Genomic DNA, 23,857 nt, shown 5'->3' with positions numbered 1-23,857 from the left:
GAGGGGTTTGGGGGGTATATTAATGGGGTGTGGGTGAGGGGTATGGGGGGTATATTAAAGTGGTGTGGGTGAGGGGTAGGGGGGTATATTAATGGGGTGTGGGTGAGGGGTTGGGGGGTATATTAATGGGTTGTGGGTGAGGGGTTGGGGGGTATATTAATGGGGTGTGGGTGAGGGGTTGGGGGGGGTATATTAATGGACTGTGGGTGAGGGGTTGGGGGTATACTAATGGGGTGTGGGTGAGGGGTTGGGGGGGTATATTAATGGGGTGTGAGTGAGGGGTTGGGGAGTATATTAATGGGGTGTGGGTGAGGGGGTTGGGGGGTATATTAATGGGTGTGGGTGAGGGGGTTGGGGGGTATATTAATGGGTGTGGGTGAGGGGTTTGGAGGGGTATATTAATGGGTGTGGGTGAGGGGTTTGGGGGGTATATTAATGGGGTGTGGGTGAGGGGTTTGGGGATTATATTAATGGGGTGTGGGTGAGGGGTTTGGGGGGTATATTAATGGGTGTGGGTGAGGGGTTGGGGGGTATATTAATGGGTGTGGGTGAGGGGTTTGGGAGGTATATTAATGGGGTGTTGGTGAGGGGTTGGGGGGTATATTAATGGGGTGTTGGTGAGGGGTTTGGGGGGTATATTAATGGGAGTAGGTGAGGGATTGGGGGATATATTAATGGGTGTGGGTGAGGGGTTGGGGGGTATATTAATGGGTGTGGGTGAGGGGTTTGGGGGTATATTAATGGGGCGTGGGTGAGGGGTTGGGGGGTATATTAATGGGCTGTGGCTGAGGGGTTGGGGGTATATTAATGGGGTGGGGGTGAGGGGTTGGGGGGTATATTAATGGGTTGGGGGTGAGGGGTTGGGGGGGTATATTAATGGGTGTGGGTGAGGGGTTGGGGCTATACTAATGGGGTGTGGGTGTGGGGTTTGGAGGGGTATATTAATGGGTGTGGGTGAGGGGGTTGGTGGGTTATATTAATGGGTGTGGGTGAGGGGGTTGGTGGGTTATATTAATGGGGTGTGGGTGAGGGGGTTGGTGGGTTATACTAATGGGGTGTCGGTGAGGGGTTGGGGGGTATATTAATGGGTGTGGGTGAGGAGTTGGGGAGTAATTAATGGGTGTGGGTGAGGGGTTTGGGGGGTATATTAATGGGGTATGGGTGAGGGGTTTGGGGGGTATATTAATGGGGTGTGGGTGAGGGGTTTGGGGGGTATATTAATGGGTGTGGGTGAGGGGTTGGGGGGTATATTAATGGGGTGTGGGTGAGGGGTTTGGGGGGTATATTAATGGGGTGTGGGTGAGGGGTTGGGGGTTTGTATTAATGGGTGTGTGTGAGGGGTTTGGAGGGGTATATTAATGGGTGTGGGTGAGGGGGTTGGTTGGGTATATTAATGGGTTGTGGGTGAGGGGTTGGGGGTATATTAATGGGTTGTGGGTGAGGGGTTGGGGGGTATATTAATGGGGTGTGGGTGAGGGGTTGGGGGGGTATATTAATGGGGTGTGGGTGAGGGGTTGGGGGTATATTAATGGGGTGTGGGTGAGGGGTTGGGGGGGTATATTAATGGGGTGTGAGTGAGGGGTTGGGGAGTATATTAATGGGGTGTGGGTGAGGGGTTGGGGGGTATATTAATGGGTGTGGGTGAGGGGTTTGGAGGGGTATATTAATGGGTGTGGGTGAGGGGGTTGGTGGGTTATATTAATGGGTGTGGGTGAGGGGGTTGGTGGGTTATGTTAATGGGTGTGGGTGAGGGGGCTGGTGGGTTATATTAATGGGTGTGGGTGAGGGGGTTGGTGGGTTATATTAATGGGGTGTGGGTGAGGGGGTTGGTGGGTTATATTAATGGGGTGTCGGTGAGGGGTTGGGGGGTATATTAATGGGTGTGGGTGAGGGGTTGGGGGGGTAATTAATGGGTGTGGGTGAGGGGTTTGGGGGGGTATATTAATGGGTTGTGGGTGAGGGGTTTGGGGGTATATTAATGGGTGTGGGTGAGGGGTTGGGGGGTATATTAATGGGTGAGGGTGAGGGGTTTGGGAGGTATATTAGTGGGGTGTTGGTGAGGGGTTTGGAGGGGTATATTAATGGGTGTGGGTGAGGGGGTTGGTGGGTTATATTAATGGGTGTGGGTGAGGATGTTGGTGGGTTATATTAATGGGTGTGGGTGAGGGCGTTGGTGGGTTATATTAATGAGTGTGGGTGAGGGGGTTGGTGGGTTATATTAATGGGTGTGGGTGAGGGGGTTGGTGGGTTATATTAATGGGTGTGGGTGAGGGGGTTGGTGGGTTATATTAATGGGGTGTCGGTGAGGGGTTGGGGGGTAATTAATGGGTGTGGGGTTTGGGGGTATATTAATGGGGTATGGGTGAGGGGTTTGGGGGGTATATTAATGGGGTGTGGGTGAGGGGTTTGGTGGGTATATTAATGGGTGTGGGTGAGGGGTTGCGGGGTATATTAATGGGGTGTGGGTGAGGGGTTGGGGGTTTGTATTAATGGGTGTGGGTGAGGGTTTGGGGGGTATATTAATGGGGTGGGGGTGAGGGGGTTGGTGGGGTATATTAATGGGGTGTGGGTGAGGGGTTGGGGGTTTGTATTAATGGATGTGGGTGAGGGGTTGGGGGGTATATTAATGGAGTGTGGGTGAGGGGTTAGGGGGGTGTACTAATGGGGTGTGGGTGAGGGGTTGGGGGATATATTAATGGGTGTGGGTGAGGGTTTGAGGGGTATATTAATGTGTGTGGGTGAGGGGGTTGGTGGGGTATATTAGGTGTGGGTGAGGGGTTGGGGGATATATTAATGGATGTGGGTGAGGGTTTGGGGGGTATATTAATGTGTGTGGGTGAGGGGGTTGGTGGGGTATATTGGGTGTGGGTGAGGGGTTGGAGGATATATTAATGGGTGTGGGTGAGGGGTTTGGAGGGTGTATCTGTGATGAAACAGTGCTGACATGTTTTGGGGACTCGGGCTTTGAAGGTAAGGACATTGGGAGACAGCCCTTTTCTCTGTGTCTCTTATTGGTGAAAGTGACTGAGGTTTGTTCCTTGCAGATGGGAAACAGTCAGTGGACAGTGCCTACGAGAGTGGCTCGCAAAAGGAAATCAGCCCAAAGGATAATCTGACCCCCACAACACTGACCAGTGAGCAGCAGGTTTAACCGGGAACATCTAATGTTTATACACACCTGAGATATTAGAAAAGAGAAAGTCATTCCTGCAAACTGTAGTTTGTAACAAACTGATCAACCGTATGCCTTTAAAAAGAATATGTGTGTGTGTGTTGCCCATTTGGATTCTGTCTTCTTTGTACTAAAGACTGCTGATCAATGGATGGCTCTTGTGTCGTGGTGACATGTGTCATGATCTACTGATTGGTGTATCAGCTGAAACCCAAAAATCGTGCCTGTTCCAGTATTGAATTAATTGCCGTGTTCTAATGGGTGATGCAGTGACCTCACTGTGGATGAACAGTTGATTAATGTTTACACATCTGTACAAAAGGGTTCACATTTCATACAGAACACAATTATGAGTTGTCTCTTGCTGTGCTCGGCCTGTGATGTGTACGTTGGGTTTAGTTGACAGAGGGCAGAGCTGAGGACAGCAACCACAGGGCATGGTGAAGAGCCATGGGGAAATTCGGGCCACCATCCTGAATGGGTCCAACTCTCTCCTTCACCCCCACCCCCCAAAATGGTCAGGTTACAGGCTCTCCCCATGACCTCCTTAAGGTAAACCATGATGTTGCTTTTTATCTCAACCCCAGTCCACCAAATTGGTACTTGCATAGAAATGGGCCTGGAAGCTGCCTCTCATTACTCCCTCTCCAACTGGTTTAGAGCAGCAGGCACCTGCCATGGCCTCGATTTAGTTACACAGGAAAAATACTTTCAAATGCTGTCACTTTGAGGAAGAAATGTCAGCAGAATATGGAGAGGCACTTCATGGAGCCAGACTCTGTGATTCCAAACAACTGATGTTAGTCAGTATTTCATGGAGACTGGATAACCAGCAGGTGATGGAGTCACCCGTGCTTAGTTTCCCTCTTGCTCTAGTACTGATCTGTAATATTTATCTGTTTTTTGTTTAATTTATGATTTTATAATGTAAGATGTGATAATTATAAGGGCAATGGTGCACGGTTTAGTGTGAACTGAATCCGGACAGCGACGATCTAGTCAATGATTTTGCTGGAGCTCCTTTCACTGGTTCGGTTGGTGAACTGGAACCAGCTCTATTCTAAAAAAATACATTCACGTTGAGCAGGCGCTTTACGAAGCTTCACTTTTAAGGATGTAAATGTATTTAAGTGGAAGACATTTTCTGCTATCATCACCACGGTCTCCCTGTGACAGACAGCTTCACAACAGATGGGTGATTGTACAGTTCTGTTTAATGGTGATTACCTGTGCAGTGTGTCTCCTGGCCATTGCTATAAGTGAAAAGCACTGTCAATGCAAGTTCTGTCATGTTTGTGGCTAAAATTACTTCAGGACTAGTTACAAAATAAAAGCTTTAAAAAACCAATGGATTTTCACTACAGCTTTTCTAATTTTGCTGCTGAATTTACGCACAAGTTGAACACAATGCATTACACTATCAAAATAAAAATTCATTGCGATAACAAATTGCAGAACACATTACTGTTTGCAAATGAAGGAAATTCATTACAATAGCGAGTTTAGGGTTTGTTAAGTATCAGATTGCACTGAAAGATTATGGATTACAATGTGAACATGATGGGCAGGGACAGAGAGGCTGGAACATCAAACCTGCACCTATACTTGACAATGCCTGGGCCATCATTACTAGACACTTCTTACCCTGCATAAACATAAACACAGGCACATGTACACACATGTATGTGCATCTCTCCCCAGTCATCTGATCTCCTGAGAGGCAAAAAATGCAGAAGGGATCCCCAATGACAATAAAGGCAGGAAAAACATGGAAAAATTAGTCTCTGACCCCTTCAGGTAACTGAAACCTGTTGAAGAGATCACATGGATGTTATCAGCATACATCATCTGTTAATCCATTTACCTCACATATGTGGCGATCGGTGCTCCAGTTATCAATCTGCCTTGCTCCCTCTTGCAGGCAGGCAATTAGCACCACCAACTTGGACGCCCACTATTCTCTGGGAAAAGAAGAAGTGCTAAACATCCAATCTATTCCGACCCTTACATCTTTAAAGTCATGTCCCAAATCTATCCAACTGTAACAATCTCAATCAATATGCAATCCAGCCCTTGTGTTCATATTCCAAACTGGAGTTTCAGTATCCCTCAGAGACCAGCCAGTCAGGTCTCTCATGCTCTCTCCCTCTGTTCTGGACTCTCTTCTCCAGAGAGAGCTGGAAACTCAAAGTCTGATCTCTGACCCTCTGTCAGTTCAAAGTGATGAAAATTGGTTTGGTGGCTGCAGTCAAAATCACCATCTTTAACAAAACCCCTGTTTTTGATCTGATGGGGAGGGGGGGAGGGGGGCGGATTCCTGGCACCTCTGGTATTTGACTTGCTAAGAAACTGCCCAGCATACAGAGTGAAAGCCATTCCAGTCCGAGAGTTTCAGTTACTATGGGCTGTGCATAACAAGCTTTCATTGTTTTAACACTGACATGGTACGCAAAGAATATCATTTGATAACCCCGGTGTCTGGTCAAAGTATTCTAGCACATCTACCCAGAAATGTGGAAAATTGCCCGACTATTTTCTCTACACAAAAAGCAGTACAAATCCAACCCAGCCAATTGCTGCCCATCAGCCTACTCTCAAACATCAACAAAGTGATGGAAGGTGATGAAAACAGTGCTATCAAGTGATAATGTGCTCACTGATGCTCAGTTTGGGTTCTGCCAGGTCCACTCAGCCCCAGACCTCATTACAGCCTTGGTCCAAATACGCACAAAAGAGATGAATTCCATCGAGGGGCCCAGGCAAAATTGAGGTTAATGGGACTCAGGGGGAAAACTCTCCACTGGTTGGAGTCATACCTAGCACAAAGGAAAATGGTTGTGGTTGTTGGAGGTCAATCACCTCAGCTCCAGGATATCACTGCAGGAGTTCCTCAGGGTAGTGTCCTCAGCCCAACCATCTTCAGCTGCTTCATCAAGGACCTTCCTTCCATCATAAGGTCAGAAGTGGAGGTGTTCGCTGATGATTGCACAATGTTCAGCACCATTCATGACTCCTCAGATACTGAAGCAGTCCAGGTCCAAATGCAGCAAGACCCATATAAGGCTTGGCCGATAAGTGGCAAATAACATTTGCGCCACACAAGTGCCAGGCAATTCCAATCTAACAATCTTCTCTTGACATTCATAGGTAATAACATCAGTGAATTCCTGGCTATCAACAGTCTAGGGATTACCATTGACCAGAAACTGAAGTGGACCTGCAGACAGGTTGAGAAGGACTCCTCAACAAGCAGTATAGTAGTTTACACTTATCACAGTCACATTGAATGTCATTTGCAAGTGTTAACAGTTTATGCTCCCTGGATGACATAGAAGGCTAATGGCAAATGTTAGGAGCAAGGTTCAGTTAATAACCAGGAAGGAATTGAAAAGGTTAATATGGGAAGCAAAGAGAGGTTATGAGAAAACTCAACTGTACCTACAGGCTAACTTTCTGTGTTCCTTGTACAAGCACACCCACGTACCTCTGAACATCAACATTTACAAGCCTTTAAAAACAATCTGCATTCTTATACTTACTGTCAAATTGAATAACCTCACACTCACATCATGTTCCATCTACCTTTGTTTCCCCCACATTTAACCTGTGTAAACCTCTCTGCAGTGTCTTTGTGTCCTCGTCACAGCTTACGTTGCCATCTAGCTTTGTATCTCAGTGGCCTTAGTGGCACCTCACAAGCGAATACACAATACTGCATCTAGGTGGTCTTTTTATCCACGACTGGGTAGTACATTCATTTTACACCAGATACATTCTCAAAGAGACAGAGGCAAGGGGTTTTGCCACAATTCCTAGATTCCCCAAGGTGCAGGGCATCATCAGTTGCGCCATCTGCCCACTCAGATGCATCAACAGAAAGAGCTTCCACTTCCTCAATGTTCAACTGGTCTGTGACCACAACAAGAGCTTCCTCCATGTGTGCACCGCAGGGTGATAGCACCTCAACGGCTGGGTGCCCTGGAAGAAAGCTGCTGTGTATTGCACTGAGAAAAGACATGCTCAACTGCAGGTAGCCATTATTGAACTAACTTTATTTACGCCTCCCCACCAGAAACAGACACCAGAGAAGGAACTGTAATATTCAGCCACAAGTCCTGGGTGGATGATCCATCTTGGCCTTCTCCTGGATCTCCCAGTATCACAGATGCCAGTCTTCAGCCAATTTGATTCACTCCACATGAAATCAAGAAACGGCTGAAGGCACTGCATAGTGCAGAGGCTATGGGCCCTGACAATATTCCAGCAACAACAGAAGACTTGTGCTGCAGAACTAGCCTCACCTCTAGCCAAGCTGTTCCAGTACAGCTACAACACTGGCATCTACCCAGCAAAGTGGAAAATTGCCCAGATAGTTCCTGTTCATAAAAAGCAGGACAAATCCAACCCGGCCAATTATTGCCCCATCAGTCTACTTTCAATCATCAGAAAGCAATGCAAGCAGTCGGCGACAGTGATATCAAGTGGCATTTACTCAACAATAACCAGTTCACTGACACTCAGTTTCAGTTTGCTCAGCTCCTGGTCCAAACATGGAAAAAGGAAGTGAACTCAATAGATGAGGTGAAAATGACTGCCCTTGACATCAAGGTAACATTTTGTCAAGTGGAAAAATTGAAGTCAGTGGGAATCAGGTGGAAACTCCGGTGGGAGTCATATCTAGTACAAAGGAGCATGATTGTGGTTGTTAGAGGTCAATCATCTCAGCTGTGACTGTGACTTTAAGACAGAGACCTGTCCCTTTAAGACACTGGCCTGCCCTTTTAAGACACTGCCTGTCCCTTTAAGACACTAGCCTGTCACTTTAAGAGACTGGCCTGTCCCTTTAAGACACAAGGCTGTCTCTTTAAAACATCACCCTGTCATTTTAAGACACTTGGCTGTCTCTTTAAAACACTAGCCTGTCTCTTTAAAGTACTAGCCTGTTATTGTAAAACACTAGCCTGTACCTTTGAGACACTGGCCTGTCTCTTTAAGACACTAGCCTGTCCATTTAAAACATGAGCCTGTCCCTTTAAAACTCCACCCTGTCATTTTAAGACAATAGGCTGTCTTTAAAAACACTAGCCTGTCCCTTTAAAGTACTAGCCTGTTATTGTAAAATACTAGCCTGTCACTTTAAGGCACTAGCCTGTTTCTTTTTAAACATTAGCCTGTCCCTTTGAAACATAGAAACATTGAAACTAGGAGCAGGAGTAGGCCACTTGGCCCTTCGAGCCTGCTCCACCATTCATTATCATGGCTGCTCATCCAACTCAATAGCCTGCTCCCGCTTTCTCCCCATACCCTTTGATCCCTTTTGCCCCAAGAGCTATATCTAACTCCTTGAAAACATGCAATGTTTTGGTCTCAACTACTTTCTGTGGTAACGAATTCCACAGGCTCACCACTCTCTGGGTGAAGAAATTTCTCCTTACCTCAGCCCTAAATGGTCTACCCCGTATCCTCAGACTCTGACCCCTGGTTCTGGACTCCCCCACCATCGGGAACATCCTTCCTGCATCTATCATGTCTAGTCCTGTTAGAATTTTATAGGTTTCTATGAGATCCTCCCTCATTCTTCTGAACTCCAGCGAATATAATCCTAATCAACTCAACCTCTCTTCATATGTCAGTCCCGCCATCCCAGGAATCAGTCTGGTAAACCTTTGCTGCACTCCCTCTATAGCGAAAACATCCTTCCTCAGATAAGGAGTCCAAAACTGCACACACTATTCCAGGTGTGGTCTCACCAAGGCCCTGTACAATTGCAGCAAACCATCCCTGCTCCTGTACTCGAATCCTCTCACAATGAAGGCCAACATACCATTTGCCTTCTTTACCGCCTGCTGCAGCTGCATGTTTACCTTCTGCGAGACACTAGCCTGTCCCTTTAAGACACTGGCCTGTCCCTTTAAGACACTGGCCTGTCCCTTTGAGACACTGGCCTGTCGCTTTAAGACACTGGCCTGTCCCTTTAAGAGAGGGGCCTGTCCCTTTTGGACAGTAGCCTGTCCCTTTAAGACACTGGCCTGTCCCTTCAAGAAGCTCTGGGCGCTGCTGTTCAGACTCGGGGATTTTTTCACTGAGGGAAATTCTGCCGATTGACGGATCCACAGGTTCCTTTTCGATTCCGATGTGGGGAATATCCACCGGGAATATCCACATTAATATGAACTAATAGAGAATGATGACAGGAGCTGACAGTTGAGCAGTTTGAGCGAGATATAAAATACCTCCTGTCAGGACCCTCCCGCCTTCCCTTCACTTCATTCCGGCCGCTTCACAAACCGACAACCCGAGGCCCCGAGCGGGAGCGCTGGCCGGTGGGCGGGGCCCAGGACGGGGAAGGGGGCGTGGCTGCAGGTGCAGTGGGCGGCTCCAGGGAAGGGGGCGCGGCTGCTGGTGCAGTGGGCGGGACCCAGGGCCGGGGGGCGGGGCTGTTGGTGGAAAGGAAGGGGCAGGGGTGGTGTTGCACCTGTATATCCGGTTCGCGAAACTACACTTCCGCTGACGTAAAGTTGAGCAGTGGCGGGAGAAAAAAAATCACAAACAAGACTCAAGGGTAAGAGAGAGAAACGGGGGGGGGGGGGGGGGTGGAGGGTAAGAGAGAGAAACGGGGGGGGGGGGGTGGAGGGTAAGAGAGAGAAACGGGGGGGGGGGTGGAGGGTAAGAGAGAGAAACGGGGGGGGGGGTGGAGGGTAAGAGAGAGAAACGGGGGGGGGGGTGGAGGGTAAGAGAGAGAAACTGTGTGGGGGGGACGTTAAGAGAGAGAAACTGGGGGAGAGGGTAAGAGCGAAACTGTGTGGGGGGGAGGGTAAGAGAGCGAAACTGGGGGGAGGGTAAGAGAGCGAAACTGTGTGGGGGGGAGGGTAAGAGAGCGAAACTGGGGGGAGGGTAAGAGAGCGAAACTGGGGGGGAGGGTAAGAGAGCGAAACTGTAGGGGAGGGTAAGAGAGCGAAACTGTGTGGGGGGGAGGGTAAGAGAGCGAAACTGTGTGGGGGGGAGGGTAAGAGAGCGAAACTGGGGGGAGGGTAAGAGAGCGAAACTGGGGGGAGGGTAAGAGAGCGAAACTGGGGGGAGGGTAAGAGAGAGAAACTGTGGGGGGGGAGGGTAAGAGAGCGAAACTGGGGGGAGGGTAAGAGAAAGAAACTGTGGGGGGGGAGGGTAAGAGAGCGAAACTGGGGGGAGGGTAAGAGAGAGAAACTGTGTGGGGGGGAGGGTAAGAGAGCGAAACTGTGGGGGAGGGTAAGAGAGCGAAACTGTAGGGGAGGGTAAGAGAGCGAAACTGGGGGGAGGGTAAGAGAGCGAAACTGGGGGGAGGGTAAGAGAGAGAAACTGTGGGGGGGGAGGGTAAGAGAGCGAAACTGGGGGGAGGGTAAGAGAAAGAAACTGTGGGGGGGGAGGGTAAGAGAGCGAAACTGGGGGGAGGGTAAGAGAGAGAAACTGGGGGGAGGGTAAGAGAGCGAAACTGGGGGGAGGGTAAGAGAGCGAAACTGTGTGGGGGGTGGGTAAGAGAGCGAAACTGTGTGGGGGGTGGGTAAGAGAGCGAAACTGTGTGGGGGGTGGGTAAGAGAGCGAAACTGTGTGGGGGGTGGGTAAGAGCGAAACTGTGTGGGGGGTGGGTAAGAGAGCGAAACTGTGTGGGGGGTGGGTAAGAGAGCGAAACTGTGTGGGGGGTGGGTAAGAGAGCGAAACTGTGTGGGGGGTGGGTAAGAGAGCGAAACTGTGTGGGGGGTGGGTAAGGGAGCGAAACTGTGTACGGGAGGGTAAGAGAGAGAAACTGTGTACGGGAGGGTAAGAGAGAGAAACTGTGGGGGGGAGGGTAAGAGAGAGAAACTGTGGGGGGGAGGGTAAGAGAGAGAAACTGTGGGGGGGAGGGTAAGAGAGAGAAACTGTGGGGGGGAGGGTAAGAGAGAGAAACTGGGGAGGGTAAGAGAGAGAAACTGGGGAGGGTAAGAGAGAGAAACTGGGGAGGGTAAGAGAGAGAAACTGGGGAGGGTAAGAGAGAGAAACTGGGGAGGGTAAGAGAGAGAAACTGGGGAGGGTAAGAGAGAGAAACTGGGGAGGGTAAGAGAGAGAAACTGGGGAGGGTAAGAGAGAGAAACTGGGGAGGGTAAGAGAGAGAAACTGGGGAGGGTAAGAGAGAGAAACTGGGGAGGGTAAGAGAGAGAAACTGGGGAGGGTAAAGAGAGAGAAACTTGGGGGGGGTAAAGAGAGAGAAACTTGGGGGGGGTAAAGAGAGAGAAACTTGGGGGGGGTAAAGAGAGAGAAACTTGGGGGGGTAAAGAGAAAGAAACTTGGGGGGTAAAGAGAAAGAAACTTGGGGGGTAAAGAGAAAGAAACTGGGGGGGTAAAGAGAAAGAAACGGGGGGGTAAAGAGAAAGAAACTGGGGGGGTAAAGAGAGAGAGAAACTGAGGGGGTAAAGAGAGAGAGAAACAGGGAGGGGAGGGGAGAGAGAAACAGAGAGGGGAGGGGAGAGAGAAACAGGGAGGGGAGGGGAGAGAGAAACAGGGAGGGGAGGGGAGAGAGAAACTTGGGGGGGGAGAGGGGGAAAAGAGAAACGGGGGGGAGCGAAAAACTGGGGGGAGAGGGGGGAAGAGAGAAACTGGGGGGAGAGAGAAACTGGGCGGGGGGAGGGCTGGAGGGGAGAGAAAAACGGGGGGAGGGGGAAAGAGAGAAACCTAGGGGGGAGGGGGAGAGAAAAACTCGGGGCGGGGGGGGGGGAGAGAAAAACTTGGGGGGGGGGAGGGTGGAAAAGAGAAACGGGGGGCGAGAGAAAAACTGGGGGGGAGGGTGGAAGAGAGAAACTGGAGGGGGGGAGCGAAAAACTGGGGGGAGAGGGGGGAAGAGAGAAACGGGGGGGGTGGGAGAGAAAAACTGGGGCGTGGGAGGGGGGAAGAGAGAAACTGGGGGGGCGTGGAAGAGAGAAACTTTGGGGGGGAGAGAGAAACGGGGGGTGGAGAGTGAGTGAGAGACGGGGAGAGTGAGTGAGAGACGGGGAGAGTGAGTGAGAGACGGGGTGTTTATGGCAGAGGGACTGTTGGGGAAAGAGGAAAAACTGACGTGGGTCGGGGACAGGGTGGGTGGGAGAGAGAGACAGTGTCGGGGCAGAGACTGAGAGATTTAGTGCAGATGCTGAGGTATAAAGGGACAAGCAGGGTCAGGAACTTTTCGGCCTGTGTATTTGGGATATTTGTGTCGGAGGGTGTTGGAGCCAGCTCAGTGCTGTGTGTGCGCGAGGCTCAGGGAGTACCTGATGAGTACAGATTGTGCTTTATTGACAGGTTCTGGCTCAGTCATGGGGCTGCTAGAACAGTGCGACGAAGCCTTCGGTACCTCCAACCTTTACCAGGTTTTGGGTGTAAGGTCGGGGGCCTCAGAGGGAGAGATTCGAAGGGGATATCGGAAAGTGTCTCTCCAAGTTCATCCAGACAGGGTGACAGCGGCAAAGAAGGAAGGAGCCACTCAGAAATTCCAGGTAAATTCTGTAACTGGGAATAAAAACAAAAAATGCTGTAAATACTCAGCAACTCGGGCAGCATCTGTGGAGAAAGAAATATAGAGTTTGTATTTCACGTGAAGACTTGTTTGTGTGCGATGGCTCACTGGTACCTCAACAATCTGAAGGGTTTAGAATTGCAAGTGTTGACCATGATTGACATGGGTTTGGGTGATTTCTCTCTCTCTCTCTCTCTCTGTCTGTAGAAGGCTCCCCCACACTTGTGACTTGATTGTGCAGTTTAATGGGAACCTTGGCCAGAGTCCAGAACCTTCTATAGGTCTCCAGCCTGCGTTGTGGAAAATAAACTGCTTCCATTTTAACTCTGATTGTTAGTGAAGTGACTCCCCACTGAGGTACACACCACACGCTCCCTCGCCGATCCACTGAGGTTCAACCATACACTCCCCCTCCTGGGCAAATAAACCCAGATTGTGCTCCCCTGAGTCACGACCCCCTCCCAGAACCCTAAAACTGGATTTTAAAAATTCATTCACAGGATGTGGGTATCGCTTGCTGGGCCAGTATTTATTTCCCATCCCTAGTTGCCCAGGTGGTGAGCTGCCTTCTTGAACCGCTGCAGTCCATGTGGTGTAGGTACACCCACAGTGCTGTTAGGGAGGGAGTTCCAGGATTTTGACCACTGACAGTGAAGGAACGACCGATATATTTCCAAGTCAGGATGGTGAGTGACTTGGAGGGGAACTTCCAGGTGGTGCTGCCCTTGTCCTTCTAGATGGTAGTGGTCGTGGGTTTGGAAGGTGCTGTCTAAGGAGCCTTGGTGAATTCCTGCAGTGCATCTTGTAGATGGTACACACTGCTGCTACTGTGCATCGGTGACGGAGGGAGTGAATGTTTGTGGATTGCGTGCCAATGAAGTGGGCTGCTTTGTCCTGGACAGTTCAAGTTTCTTGAGTGTTGTGGGGGCTGCACTCATTCAGGCAAGTGGGGAGTATTCCATCACACTCCTGACTTGTGCCTTGTAGATGGTGGACAAGCTTTGGGGAGTCAGGAGGTGAGTTACTCACCACAGAATTCTCAGCCTCTCACCTGCTCTTGTAGCCACAATATTTATATGGCTAGTCCAGTTTACTTTCTGGTCAATGGTAACCCCCAGGATGTTGATAGTGGGGGATTCAGCGATGGTAATGCCATTGAACATCAAGGGGCGATGGTTAGATTCTCTCTTGTTGGAGAAGGTCATTGCCTGGCACTTGTGTGGTACGAATGTTACTTGCCATTTGTCAGCCCAGGTGTGATATTGTCCAGGTCTTGCTGCATTTGGACATGGACTGCTTCAGTATCTGAGGAGTCATGAATGGTGCTGAACATTGTACAATCATCAGCGAACATCCCAACCTCTGACCTTATGATAGAAGGAAGGTCATTGATGAAGCAGCTGAAGATGCTTGGGCTGAGGACACTACCCTGAGGAACTCCTGCAGTGATGTCCTGGAGCTGAGATGACTGACCTCCAACAACCACAACCATCTTCCTTTGTGCTAGGTATGACTCCAACAGCAGTGTTTTCCCCCTGATTCCCATTGACCCCAGTGTTCCTAGGGCTCCTTGATGCCACACTCGGTCAAATACTGTCTTTCTGTCAAGGGCAGTCACACTCACCTCACCTCGGTAGTTCAGCTCTTTTGTCCATGTTTGAACCAAGGCTGTAATGAGGTCAGGAGCTGAGTGGCCCTGGTGGAACTCAAACAGGGCATCAGTGAGCAGGTTATTGCTAAGCAAGTGGCTCTTGATTGGACTGTTGATGACCCCTTTCATCACTTTACTGATGATGGAGAGTAGACTGATGGGGCAGTAATTGGCCGGGTTGGATTTATCCTGCTCTTTGTGTACAGGACATAGCTGGACAATTTTCCACATAGCCAGATAGACGCCAATGTTGTAGATTGAATTCTCCCTGATTCACATCCCCCTCCCAGAGCCAAAACCCAGATTGAAATCCCCGATCCACATCCCCCTCCTGGAACCGAAACACAGCTGAAACCCCCCCCCCCCCCCGAGTTACCTCACTGCTGGGACACTACACCATGGCTGATGCAGGCAACAATTGTGACTTAACTGTTGACTGCTGAGGTCAGTGTTGATGTCTTGATCTTTGCTTAGTCCACTTGTTGAATAACTGTCTGAAGTCACACACCACCCCTCGACTGAGCAGAGCTCGTTGTCCAGTAGATAGGGTCATGACCTCAGCATTCCACTGGACAATGCAAGGTGTGTGTGGTGCAGGAAGACAGGCTCCAGCACTGATGTGCTCAGCACTGAGTGCTGACACTCGCATGGTGAGGATTGCTGGCACCTGGCAACACACACAGCTAAAGAATGGATTGAAGGGGGAGAACGTCACTGTGGAAATGCACTTTTGTATCTCTCTGTGAGTCCTACTTATCATTTACACGGTTATTCCTGCTTGTTTTCCCACAGATCCTGGGTAAGGTGTATGCTGTGCTGAGTGATGGGGAGCAGCGTGGGGTGTATGATGAACAAGGTATAGTGGATGAAGATGCAGATGTTGTAAAACAGGATCGTGACTGGAAGGAATACTGGAGGCTGCTCTTTAAAAAGGTACCAGCAAAACACAGGAAGCGATCCGGGGCTCTTGATAGATTCAACATATGCGAAGCAGCAATGACTGGTGTTAAACTGTAATACGAGATCAGTCATGGTCCATTTGTTCACTCGGGTCACACTGTTCTCAGTCCTGCTCACAGATATTCAGCTGTGGGAATAGTCACTGCTGATCCCTCTTTGAAATCTGAGTTAAGAGGAAGGACTGGAAAATCTTGGAAGCTTTTAGCCTTGAAAGGAAAGATCTGAGGTTCTTTGTCCATAGTTTCTGATGTAGCTGAAGCTGCGAGTGGACCTGGCACATTCACCTGGATTGTCTGAGGCAGTGCTGGTCTCAGCCGTTCACATTCACATTGTCCCTTCCACTTGACCACATTGTCACTGCAACTCTCACTGGAGTTCCTCCCCGTTTTGAGGCCAATACTGGAGGGAGTTGTTCTGAGGGACCCAGGTTCTCTGAGAACATCTTTGTTTTCTGTAATTTTATTGCTCTGTCCCAGCTGCGGTGAGACAGGAGATTTTCAGAGGCAGCTCCTTTTGGATTTCCATTTTAGATGATGTCCATGCAGTGAGTTTAGAAGCAGAATCCTGTACTACCTTCATGCATTTAAGGTCTTCACCCTCACTGGTACCATCACTGCGAGGCAGTGGGGGGAGTCACATTGGAGAGGGAGGGGGTTGGTGCAGTGGGGGTGGGGGGTGGTGTTGGGAGGCAGTGGAGAGGGGGAGGGCTGGTGCAGTGGGGGTGGGGGGTGGTGTTGATGGCCAGTGGAGAGGGGGAGGGTTGGTGCCGTGGGGGTGGGGGGTGGTGTTGAGGGCCAGTGGCCAGTGGAGAGGGGGAGGGCTGGTGCAGTGGGGGTTGGGGGGGGGGGTGCGGTGTTAGGGGCCAGTGGAGAGGGGGAGGGCTGTTGCAGTGGGGATGGGGGGCGGTGTTGGGGGCCAGTGGCCAGGGGCTGGTGTTGGGGTCCAGTGGAGAGGGGGAGGGCTGGTGCAGTGGGGGTGGGGAGGGGGGGTGGCGTTGGGAGATAGTGGCCAGTGGAGAGGGGGAGGGCTGGTGCAGTGACTGTGTCAAGTTCCATGTGGTTATTGATTTTAGGATGTGAGTTGTCTCCATAGCTCCAGTGTGACTTTGCTGGGCTGTTATTCCCCAACAGAGTAACCGGGTGAGATTAGTCACTCTGAACGTTGGGATCAGCTACCTAGTTAATCCAACTTTTGGTCATCTAATATCAACTTCTTGGGCTCAGTATCCGATTTTGGTTGATAATCTGGTGAACTGTCATGGGTTGTTTGGTTACATCAATGGTGCTATAAAAATGTAAGTTGTTGTTGTGGAACCGGAATTGACTGACTCCTGTCTCCGGTGTATTTACTGACAGTAAGTGATTCCAGCTGTCATGTCCTGTCAATCAGTGTTCCTGTGGTTTCCCGAACTGTCTTTGAGAAACTAGCACAGGTATTTTGAGGTTATTACTTTATAAAGACGAGGTGAAATAAAACCTGTCTAAAGGAGAGAAAGTTGTTTAAAAAGTGTAATCTGGACCCTTGATGATAGTTGTGACTGGGAGTTAGGTGTCTGTATTGTGGAGCTACACATCTTTCCTCATGGGATTAGCTTCAGTTTGTTGCTGGGTAAATGTGCTTTTGGTTTTCATGTGACTGTAATGATGTTTGCATTGTGCCTAGGTCACAGTGGCTGACATTAAGAACTTTGAGGATAAATACAAAGGATCTGAAGAGGAGAAGGCCGATATAAAACAGGCATACCTGGATTTTGAGGGGGACATGGACAGCATTATGGAGTCGGTGTTGTGCTCCACATCTGGAGACGAGTCACGGATACGTGTAATCCTGGAGACGGCCATTGAAGCAGAAGAGCTGCCGGCCTACACAGCATTTACCAAAGAGAGCACAAACAAACAGAGAGCCCGCAAAAGGAGGGTAAGGGAAGTAACTTATTCTCAATCTGCTCATCCATTCTAAAACAGCCATTGTACTGCAGCTTTGACATGTCACATCTGAAATGGTTGTTAATCAGTAAATTGGGAGGTGAGGGTGAGGTTGAGGCCCAGTCAATGGGATACTGTATTAACGTGTCCAAGCCTTGGCCCCTCCTATAGAATCTGCAGTCCTGACTATTAAGATGCAGAATATTAACTATCACTGCTACATTGCACTGGATTTCTCAGTGCCAATCACCTTCAGGCAGCCAGATTAGCTCAAAAGATTGTGGAATTTTTAAAGCAAATTACATTCATGCAAATTGAATTTCCACATCCTTTTAGGCTGATTTGAAAAGCCTGGTGCTGGAAATTGGTCAAGGCACAAAACAGCCCAACCCCCCACCCACCCCACTCCAGCCCGAGGGTGAATTAATCACCAAGGCGAGTTACCACTAATGGTACTGACTGCCTTTGAGGAGACTTCAAAAATTAAGGTGGATTTTTAGGCGTAAGGACATTAACAGGCACACTTTAGATTATTTCGAACATTATTTCTAATTTACTAGGAACCTTTTTTATTACAGTTCATTGACAGTCTTTACTACTCCAGAACTCTGATATCTGCAGCAGTGACTGGAATTGCATCCTGTGCTCAGTCTATACTGAGAACCAAGTCTGTGCCTGATGTATGGTCTGAATCAGATGGGATGAGGTCAGGCAATGGAGTTTGGGTGAGCTGTGATGGAATAGCCCTGTAGCTGGGACCATGGAATTAGTGGGGGTAATGGTTAGAGTATAGGAGTCAGTGTGACAGCAGTGTTACAGGTGAACAGTTATCATTTGTCATTAACCAGCACCTCTTCACATCAGGGTGACAGAGAGGCTAAAGAAGCTGAAGCAGCGAGACAGGAGCTGGGTCTGGAGGACGGGAGTGACTCTCTCAAAATGCTCATCCAGGTAAGTGAGCAGTAGATAATGCTCCAAGTACTGAAATCCCAATAATGCTGATAAACTCTCCGTTAGTCATCACGCTGGGGTTGCTGTCCTGTAACTCTCGCCCTACTGTACAATATTCTGCCTATTTTTTCCCCTCTTGAAAGCTCCTAGACTCTTCACCCATCTAGCCTAGGGGATGAGTATGAGCCTGGTGACTAGTGCAACATAAGACCTATCCGGCATTGGTCACTGGATAGCATTCTGGGGCTGTTTTCCTGGGATTTTCCTAAGATGTAAACCTGTGGCTCCACTGAAACATTTCCTTGTCCAGCCAAGCGTAGCAGCAGCTGCTGGCCCCTTCGGTCATTCCCATCCTGCCCTGCCATGCTGTGTCCTGCCTCCCACCTTTCTCCCTTCCCCTACTCCCTCTGGCCCTTTGTCCCCACCCCATGTGTTTCTCATCGTTTCACCTGGATTGAAAGGAGCTGCCCCCACTCTGTGGGAAGGTGTTGAGTTTGCGTGAGAGCCTTGGTTGAGTTGCTGATTGGATCGTTGTATCTTCAGAAGAAGCAGAAGGACCGGGAGAAGCAGATGGACAGTTTCTTGTCCGCAATGGAGGCCAAGTACTGTGCAAATCCCCAAAAAGGTGGGAAGAAAGCTGCCAAGAAGGGAAAGAAGTAAAGAGAGAGAATCCAATTTGGAGGACGTGATACTCACAGAACAATCAGCAGAAGTCCCAGAGTTGGATGGAGCTGGAGTCAAGACATTGACATGATGGCCATTCGGAGCCATTCTGCTCATGTTTAGACAGTTGGTTTGGGAGTCTCGCCTTTTCCCTGAAGAAGGAATATTGTTTTTCAACTTACTCTTATGTAAACTGTTTTGATCCATCCTTACTCAGAAGTGTTGGTTTGTAATGGGAACAGACTGTTAACCAGATGGTTTTGTTTGTAGCAATGCTCTTTTTCCCAGAAATAAAAGTTATTTTTGCATAAAGTCTTGGTAAAAAGTTACCATCATTTTAATGAAAGCATCAATTTGTGATAAAGTCCATTTTGTCTAAACACAGAGCCCCTTCAGGCAAACCCATACTTTTTTCAACCCAAAGTGTAGCTCTCCCAGTGCACTATTTTGAAAAGTAATTCCACACACTGACGCCCTGGGGTATGGGCTCCACACACTGACTCTCACTAGGGTACAGTTCCACACACACTGACTCTCATTCGGGAATGGGCTCCACACACACTAACTCCCTGGGGTACAGTGCCACACACACTGACTCTCATTGGGGTACGGGTTCCACGCACACTGACTCTCACTGCGGTACGGGTTCCACACACACTGACTCTCACTGCGGTACGGGTTCCACACACACTGACTCTCACTGGGGTACGGGTCCCACACACACTGACTCTCACTGGGGTATGGGTCCCACACACACTGACTCTCACTGGGGTACGGGTCCCACACACACTGACTCTCACTGGGGTACGGGTTCCACACACACTGACTCTCACTGGGGTACGGGTTCCACACACGCTGACTCTCACTGGGATACTGTTCCTCCCCACACACACACTCTCATTGGGATACAGTTTCCCGGGCATGGACTCTCTCTGGGATACAGTTCCACAGTCAGTGGCTGCCGATTTCACAGGCACAGTTTGGTTGGAACAAGTCAACATGGGTTTTATGAAAAGGGAATCCTGCTTGACACAAGAGTTTGTTGTGGTTGTAACTAATAGGGTGAATAAAGGGGAAACTGTGGATCTAATATACACAAGCTTAGGGCTCATGGAATTGGGGTGATATATTAGCATTGGATAAAGGATTGGTCAATGGACAGGAAGCAGAGAGCTGGGATAAATGGGGCGTGTTCAAGTTGACAGGCTATGAGCAGTGGAGTGCTGCTAGGATTAGTGCTGGGGTCTTAACTATTTACAGTCTGTATTAATGACTTCAATGAAGAGACAGAGTAATGTATCTAAGATTGCTGGTGATATAAAGAAAGGTGGGAATGCAAACTGTGAGGACACAGGCTACAAAGGGACATAGGTTGAGTGGATGGGTATAACAAAGTGTCAGATAGTGTTTAACGGAGGGAAGTGTGATGTTATTCACTTTGGCCTTAATAGAGAAGCAGAATATTTTTTAAAAGTCATGAAACTTATGAATGTTGATGTTGAGAGAGACTGGAGCATACTGATAAAAGAACAAATTTAGCACCGACGTACAGCAAGCAGCTAGGAAGACAAATGGCATGTTGGCCTTTTATGAAAGGGGATAAGAGAACAGGAATAAAGAAGTCTTGCTACACTTGTTTTGGTGAGATCACTACCAGAATACTGTGTACAATTTTGGTCGCCATATTTAAGTTCCACACGCTGACTCTCACTGGGGTACAGTTCCACACACACTGACTCTCACTTGGTTACAGTTCTACACGCATTGACTCTCACTTGGTTACAGTTCTACACGCAATTACACTCACTAGGGTACAGTTGTACACGCACTGACACTCACTAGTGTATAGTTCTATACGCACTGACACTGGTACATTTCTACAGGCACTGACACAGGCGTACAGTTCCGCACGCTGACTCTCACTGGGGTACAGTTTCACACACACTGACTCTCACTTGGGTACAGTTCCACACGCTGACTCTCACTGGGGTACAGGTCCACACGAACTCACTCCCACTGGGGTACAGTTCCACACACAGATTCTCATTGGGGTACAGTTCCACACACATTGACTCTCACTGGGATACAGTTCCACATGCACTGACTCTCACTGGGTTTACAGTACCACACACACTGACTCTGACTGGGGTTTGGGTTCCATACACACTGACTCTCAGTGGGGTACAGTCCCACACACACTGAATCTCACTTGGGTACATTTCCACACATTGACTCTCACTGGGGTACATTTCACACACAATAACTCTCACTGGGGTACAGTTCCACACAATGACTCTCACTGGGGTACAGTTCCACACACTATCTCACTGGGGTTCAGTTCCACACACACTGACTCTCACTGGGCTACCATTCTATATGCACTGACTCTCATTGGGATGCAGTTCTACACACACTGACCCTCAATGGGGTACAGTTCCACACACACTGCCTCTCACTGGGGTACAGTTCCACACACACTGACTCTCACTTGGTTACAGTTCTACACGCATTGACTCTCACTTGATTACAGTTGTACACTCAATTACACTCACTAGGGTACAGTTTACACGCACTGACACTCACTAGTGTACAGTTCTACACGCACTGACACTGGTACATTTCTACAGGCACTGACTCTCACAGGCGTACAGTTCCGCACGCTGACTCTCACTGTGGTACAGTCTCACACACACTGACTCTCACTTGGGTACAGTTCCACTCGCTGACTCTCTCTCAGATACAGTTCCACACACTGACTCTCACTGGGGTACAGTTCCACACACACTGACTCTCACTGGGGTACAGGTCCACACGAACTGACTCCCATTGGGGTACAGTTCCACACACACTGACTCTCACTGGGGTACAGTTCCATACACACTGACTCTCACTGGGGTACAGTTCCACACACACTGACTCTCACTGGGATACAGTTCCACACAGACTTTCATTGGGGTACAGTTCTACACACACTGACTCTCAATGGGGTACAGTTCCACACACACTGACTCTCACTGGGGTACAGTTCCACACACACTGACTCTCACTTTGGTGCATCCGCAAACTCACTGACTCTCAGTGGGTTACAGTTCCACACACACTGACACTCACTGGGGTCCAGTTCCACAAACACTGACTCTCACTAGGATAGTTCCACACACACTGACTCTCACTTTGGTGCATCTGCAAACTCACTGACTCTCAGTGGGTTACAGTTCCACACACACTGACACTCACTGGGGTCCAGTTCCACAAACACTGACTCTCACTAGGATACAGTTCCACACACACTGACTCTCACTGGGATACAGTTCCACACACACTAACTCTCACTGGGATACAGTTCCACACACACTAACTCTCCCTGGGTACAGTTTCACACACACTGACTCTCACGGGGTTACAGTTCTACACGCACTGACACTCACTGGGGTGCAGTTCCATATGCACCGACTCTCACTGGGGGATATTTCTACGCACACTGACTCTCACTGGTGTACAGTTCCACACACACTGACTCTCATTGGGGTACTGGTCTCATTCACACTGACTCTCACTGGGGTACAGTTCCTCAAACACTGACTCTCATTGGGACACAGATCCACACACACTGACTCTCATTCGTGTACAGTTCCAAACAGTGACTCTCACTGGGGTACAGTTCCCCACACACTGACTCTCACTGTGGTACGGTTCCAAACATACTCTCTCTCACTGGGCCACACACTGACTCTCAATTGTGTACAGATCCCCAGGCACTGACTCTCACTCAGGCACAACTGTACGAATACTAACTCTCACTGGTGTACAATCCCCAGGACACTGACTCTCAATGGGGTACAGTTCCATACACACTGACTCTCACTGGTGTACAATCCCCAGGACACTGACTCTCAATGGGGTACAGTTCCATACACACTGACTCATACTGGGGTACAGTTCCGTACACGCTGACTCTCACTGGGGTACAGTTCCACACACACTGACTCTCACTGGGGTACAGTTCCACACAAACTGACTCTCACTGGGATACAGTTCCACACACACTGACTCTCACTGGGATACAGTTCCACACACACTGACTCTCACTGGGATACAGTTCCACACACTCTGACTGTCACTGGGTAAAGTTTCCCGGGCACGTACTGTCTCTGGACTAAATTTCCATAAAAACCGACTCTCACTGGGGTACAGTTCTATACACACTGACTCTCCCTGGGGTACGGGTCCCTCACACACTGACTTTTATTGTGGTACATGTGCACTCACACCGAATCCCACTGTGTTACAGTTCCACACACAGTTAATCTCACTGGGGTATGGTTCCCCGGCTACTACCTCCCACTGGGCTACAATTTTCCAAACACTGACTCTCACTGGGGTACAGTTCCACACACACTGACTCTCACTGGGGTACAGTTCCACACAAACTGACTCTCACTGGGATACAGTTCCACACACACTGACTCTCACTGGGGTACAGTTCCACACACACTGACTCTCACTGCGGTACAGTTCCACACAAACTGACTCTCACTGGGGTACAGTTCCACACAAACTGACTCTCACTGGGATACAGTTCCACACACACTGCCTCTCACTGGGGTACAGTTCCACACACACTGACTCTCACTGGGCTACAGTTCCACACACACTGTCTGTCACTGGGATACAATTCCACACACACTGACTCTCAATTGTGTACAGATCCCCAGGCACCTACTCTCACTCAGGCACAACTGTACGAATACTAACTCTCACTGGTGTACAATCCCCAGGACACTGACTCTCAATGGGGTACAGTTCCATACACACTGACTCTTACTGGGGTACAGTTCCATACACACTGACTCTCACTGGTGTACAATCCCCAGGACACTGACTCTCAATGGGGTACAGTTCCATACACACTGACTCATACTGGGGTACAGTTCCATACACACAGACTCTCACTGGGGTACAGTTCCACACACACTGACTCTCACTGAGGTACAGTTCCACACACACTAACTCTCACTGGGGTACAGTTCTACACA

The 23,857-nt window shown here is 49.3% G+C and overlaps 2 protein-coding genes and 1 long non-coding RNA gene across 6 annotated transcripts in view; 2 read left to right on the top strand and 1 right to left on the bottom strand.

Annotated features, from left to right (window-relative positions):
- Window positions 1-4,520, top strand: part of LOC121270815 (nuclear factor NF-kappa-B p100 subunit-like) — a 62,248-nt gene extending 57,728 nt beyond the window's left edge. For both annotated transcript variants that reach the window (XM_041176272.1, XM_041176273.1), the window contains exon 23: window positions 3,045-4,520. In XM_041176272.1, coding sequence (XP_041032206.1) covers window positions 3,045-3,151 — 107 coding nt within the window. In that variant the 3' untranslated portion in view covers window positions 3,152-4,520. The remainder of the gene's footprint in view (window positions 1-3,044) is intronic.
- The window catches only part of LOC121270819, a 33,348-nt gene extending 23,846 nt beyond the window's left edge, over window positions 1-9,502 (bottom strand). The window contains exon 1 of the long non-coding RNA XR_005941622.1: window positions 9,406-9,502. This is a non-coding gene — a long non-coding RNA (uncharacterized LOC121270819). The remainder of the gene's footprint in view (window positions 1-9,405) is intronic.
- dnajc9 (DnaJ (Hsp40) homolog, subfamily C, member 9) lies at window positions 9,238-19,133 on the top strand. Of its 3 annotated transcripts, none has more exons than XM_041176276.1 (6): window positions 9,238-9,288; window positions 12,458-12,651; window positions 15,115-15,255; window positions 16,945-17,199; window positions 18,072-18,158; window positions 18,702-19,133. In XM_041176276.1, exons 2-6 carry the CDS (start codon window positions 12,472-12,474, stop codon window positions 18,816-18,818), a joined length of 780 nt encoding a protein of 259 aa, XP_041032210.1. In that variant the 5' UTR covers window positions 9,238-9,288; window positions 12,458-12,471; the 3' UTR covers window positions 18,819-19,133. The 3 variants fall into 3 exon arrangements, with proteins under 3 accessions (XP_041032210.1, XP_041032208.1, XP_041032209.1); XM_041176274.1 differs by lacking the exon at window positions 9,238-9,288 and adding an exon at window positions 9,514-9,535; XM_041176275.1 differs by lacking the exon at window positions 9,238-9,288 and adding an exon at window positions 9,629-9,734.
- Window positions 19,134-23,857: the final 4,724 nt, after the last annotated feature.

The sequence above is a fragment of the Carcharodon carcharias genome, chromosome 28 (assembly GCF_017639515.1).
Source record: "Carcharodon carcharias isolate sCarCar2 chromosome 28, sCarCar2.pri, whole genome shotgun sequence".
Classification (NCBI taxonomy): domain Eukaryota; kingdom Metazoa; phylum Chordata; class Chondrichthyes; order Lamniformes; family Lamnidae; genus Carcharodon; species Carcharodon carcharias.
This window is presented reverse-complemented; position numbering and strand designations above follow the sequence as displayed.

What these genes read in the sequence shown, in the direction of transcription:
- dnajc9 (XM_041176276.1), top strand. Translation starts at nt 12,472, where the DNA reads ATGGGGCTGCTAGAACAGTGCGACGAAGCCTTCGGTACCTCCAACCTT. An exon ending in GGAGGCTGCTCTTTAAAAAG is followed by an intron (nt 15,256 to 16,944) that starts GTACCAGCAAAA and finishes CATTGTGCCTAG; the next exon opens with GTCACAGTGGCTGACATTAA. An exon ending in AGAGAGCCCGCAAAAGGAGG is followed by an intron (nt 17,200 to 18,071) that starts GTAAGGGAAGTA and finishes TCTTCACATCAG; the next exon opens with GGTGACAGAGAGGCTAAAGA.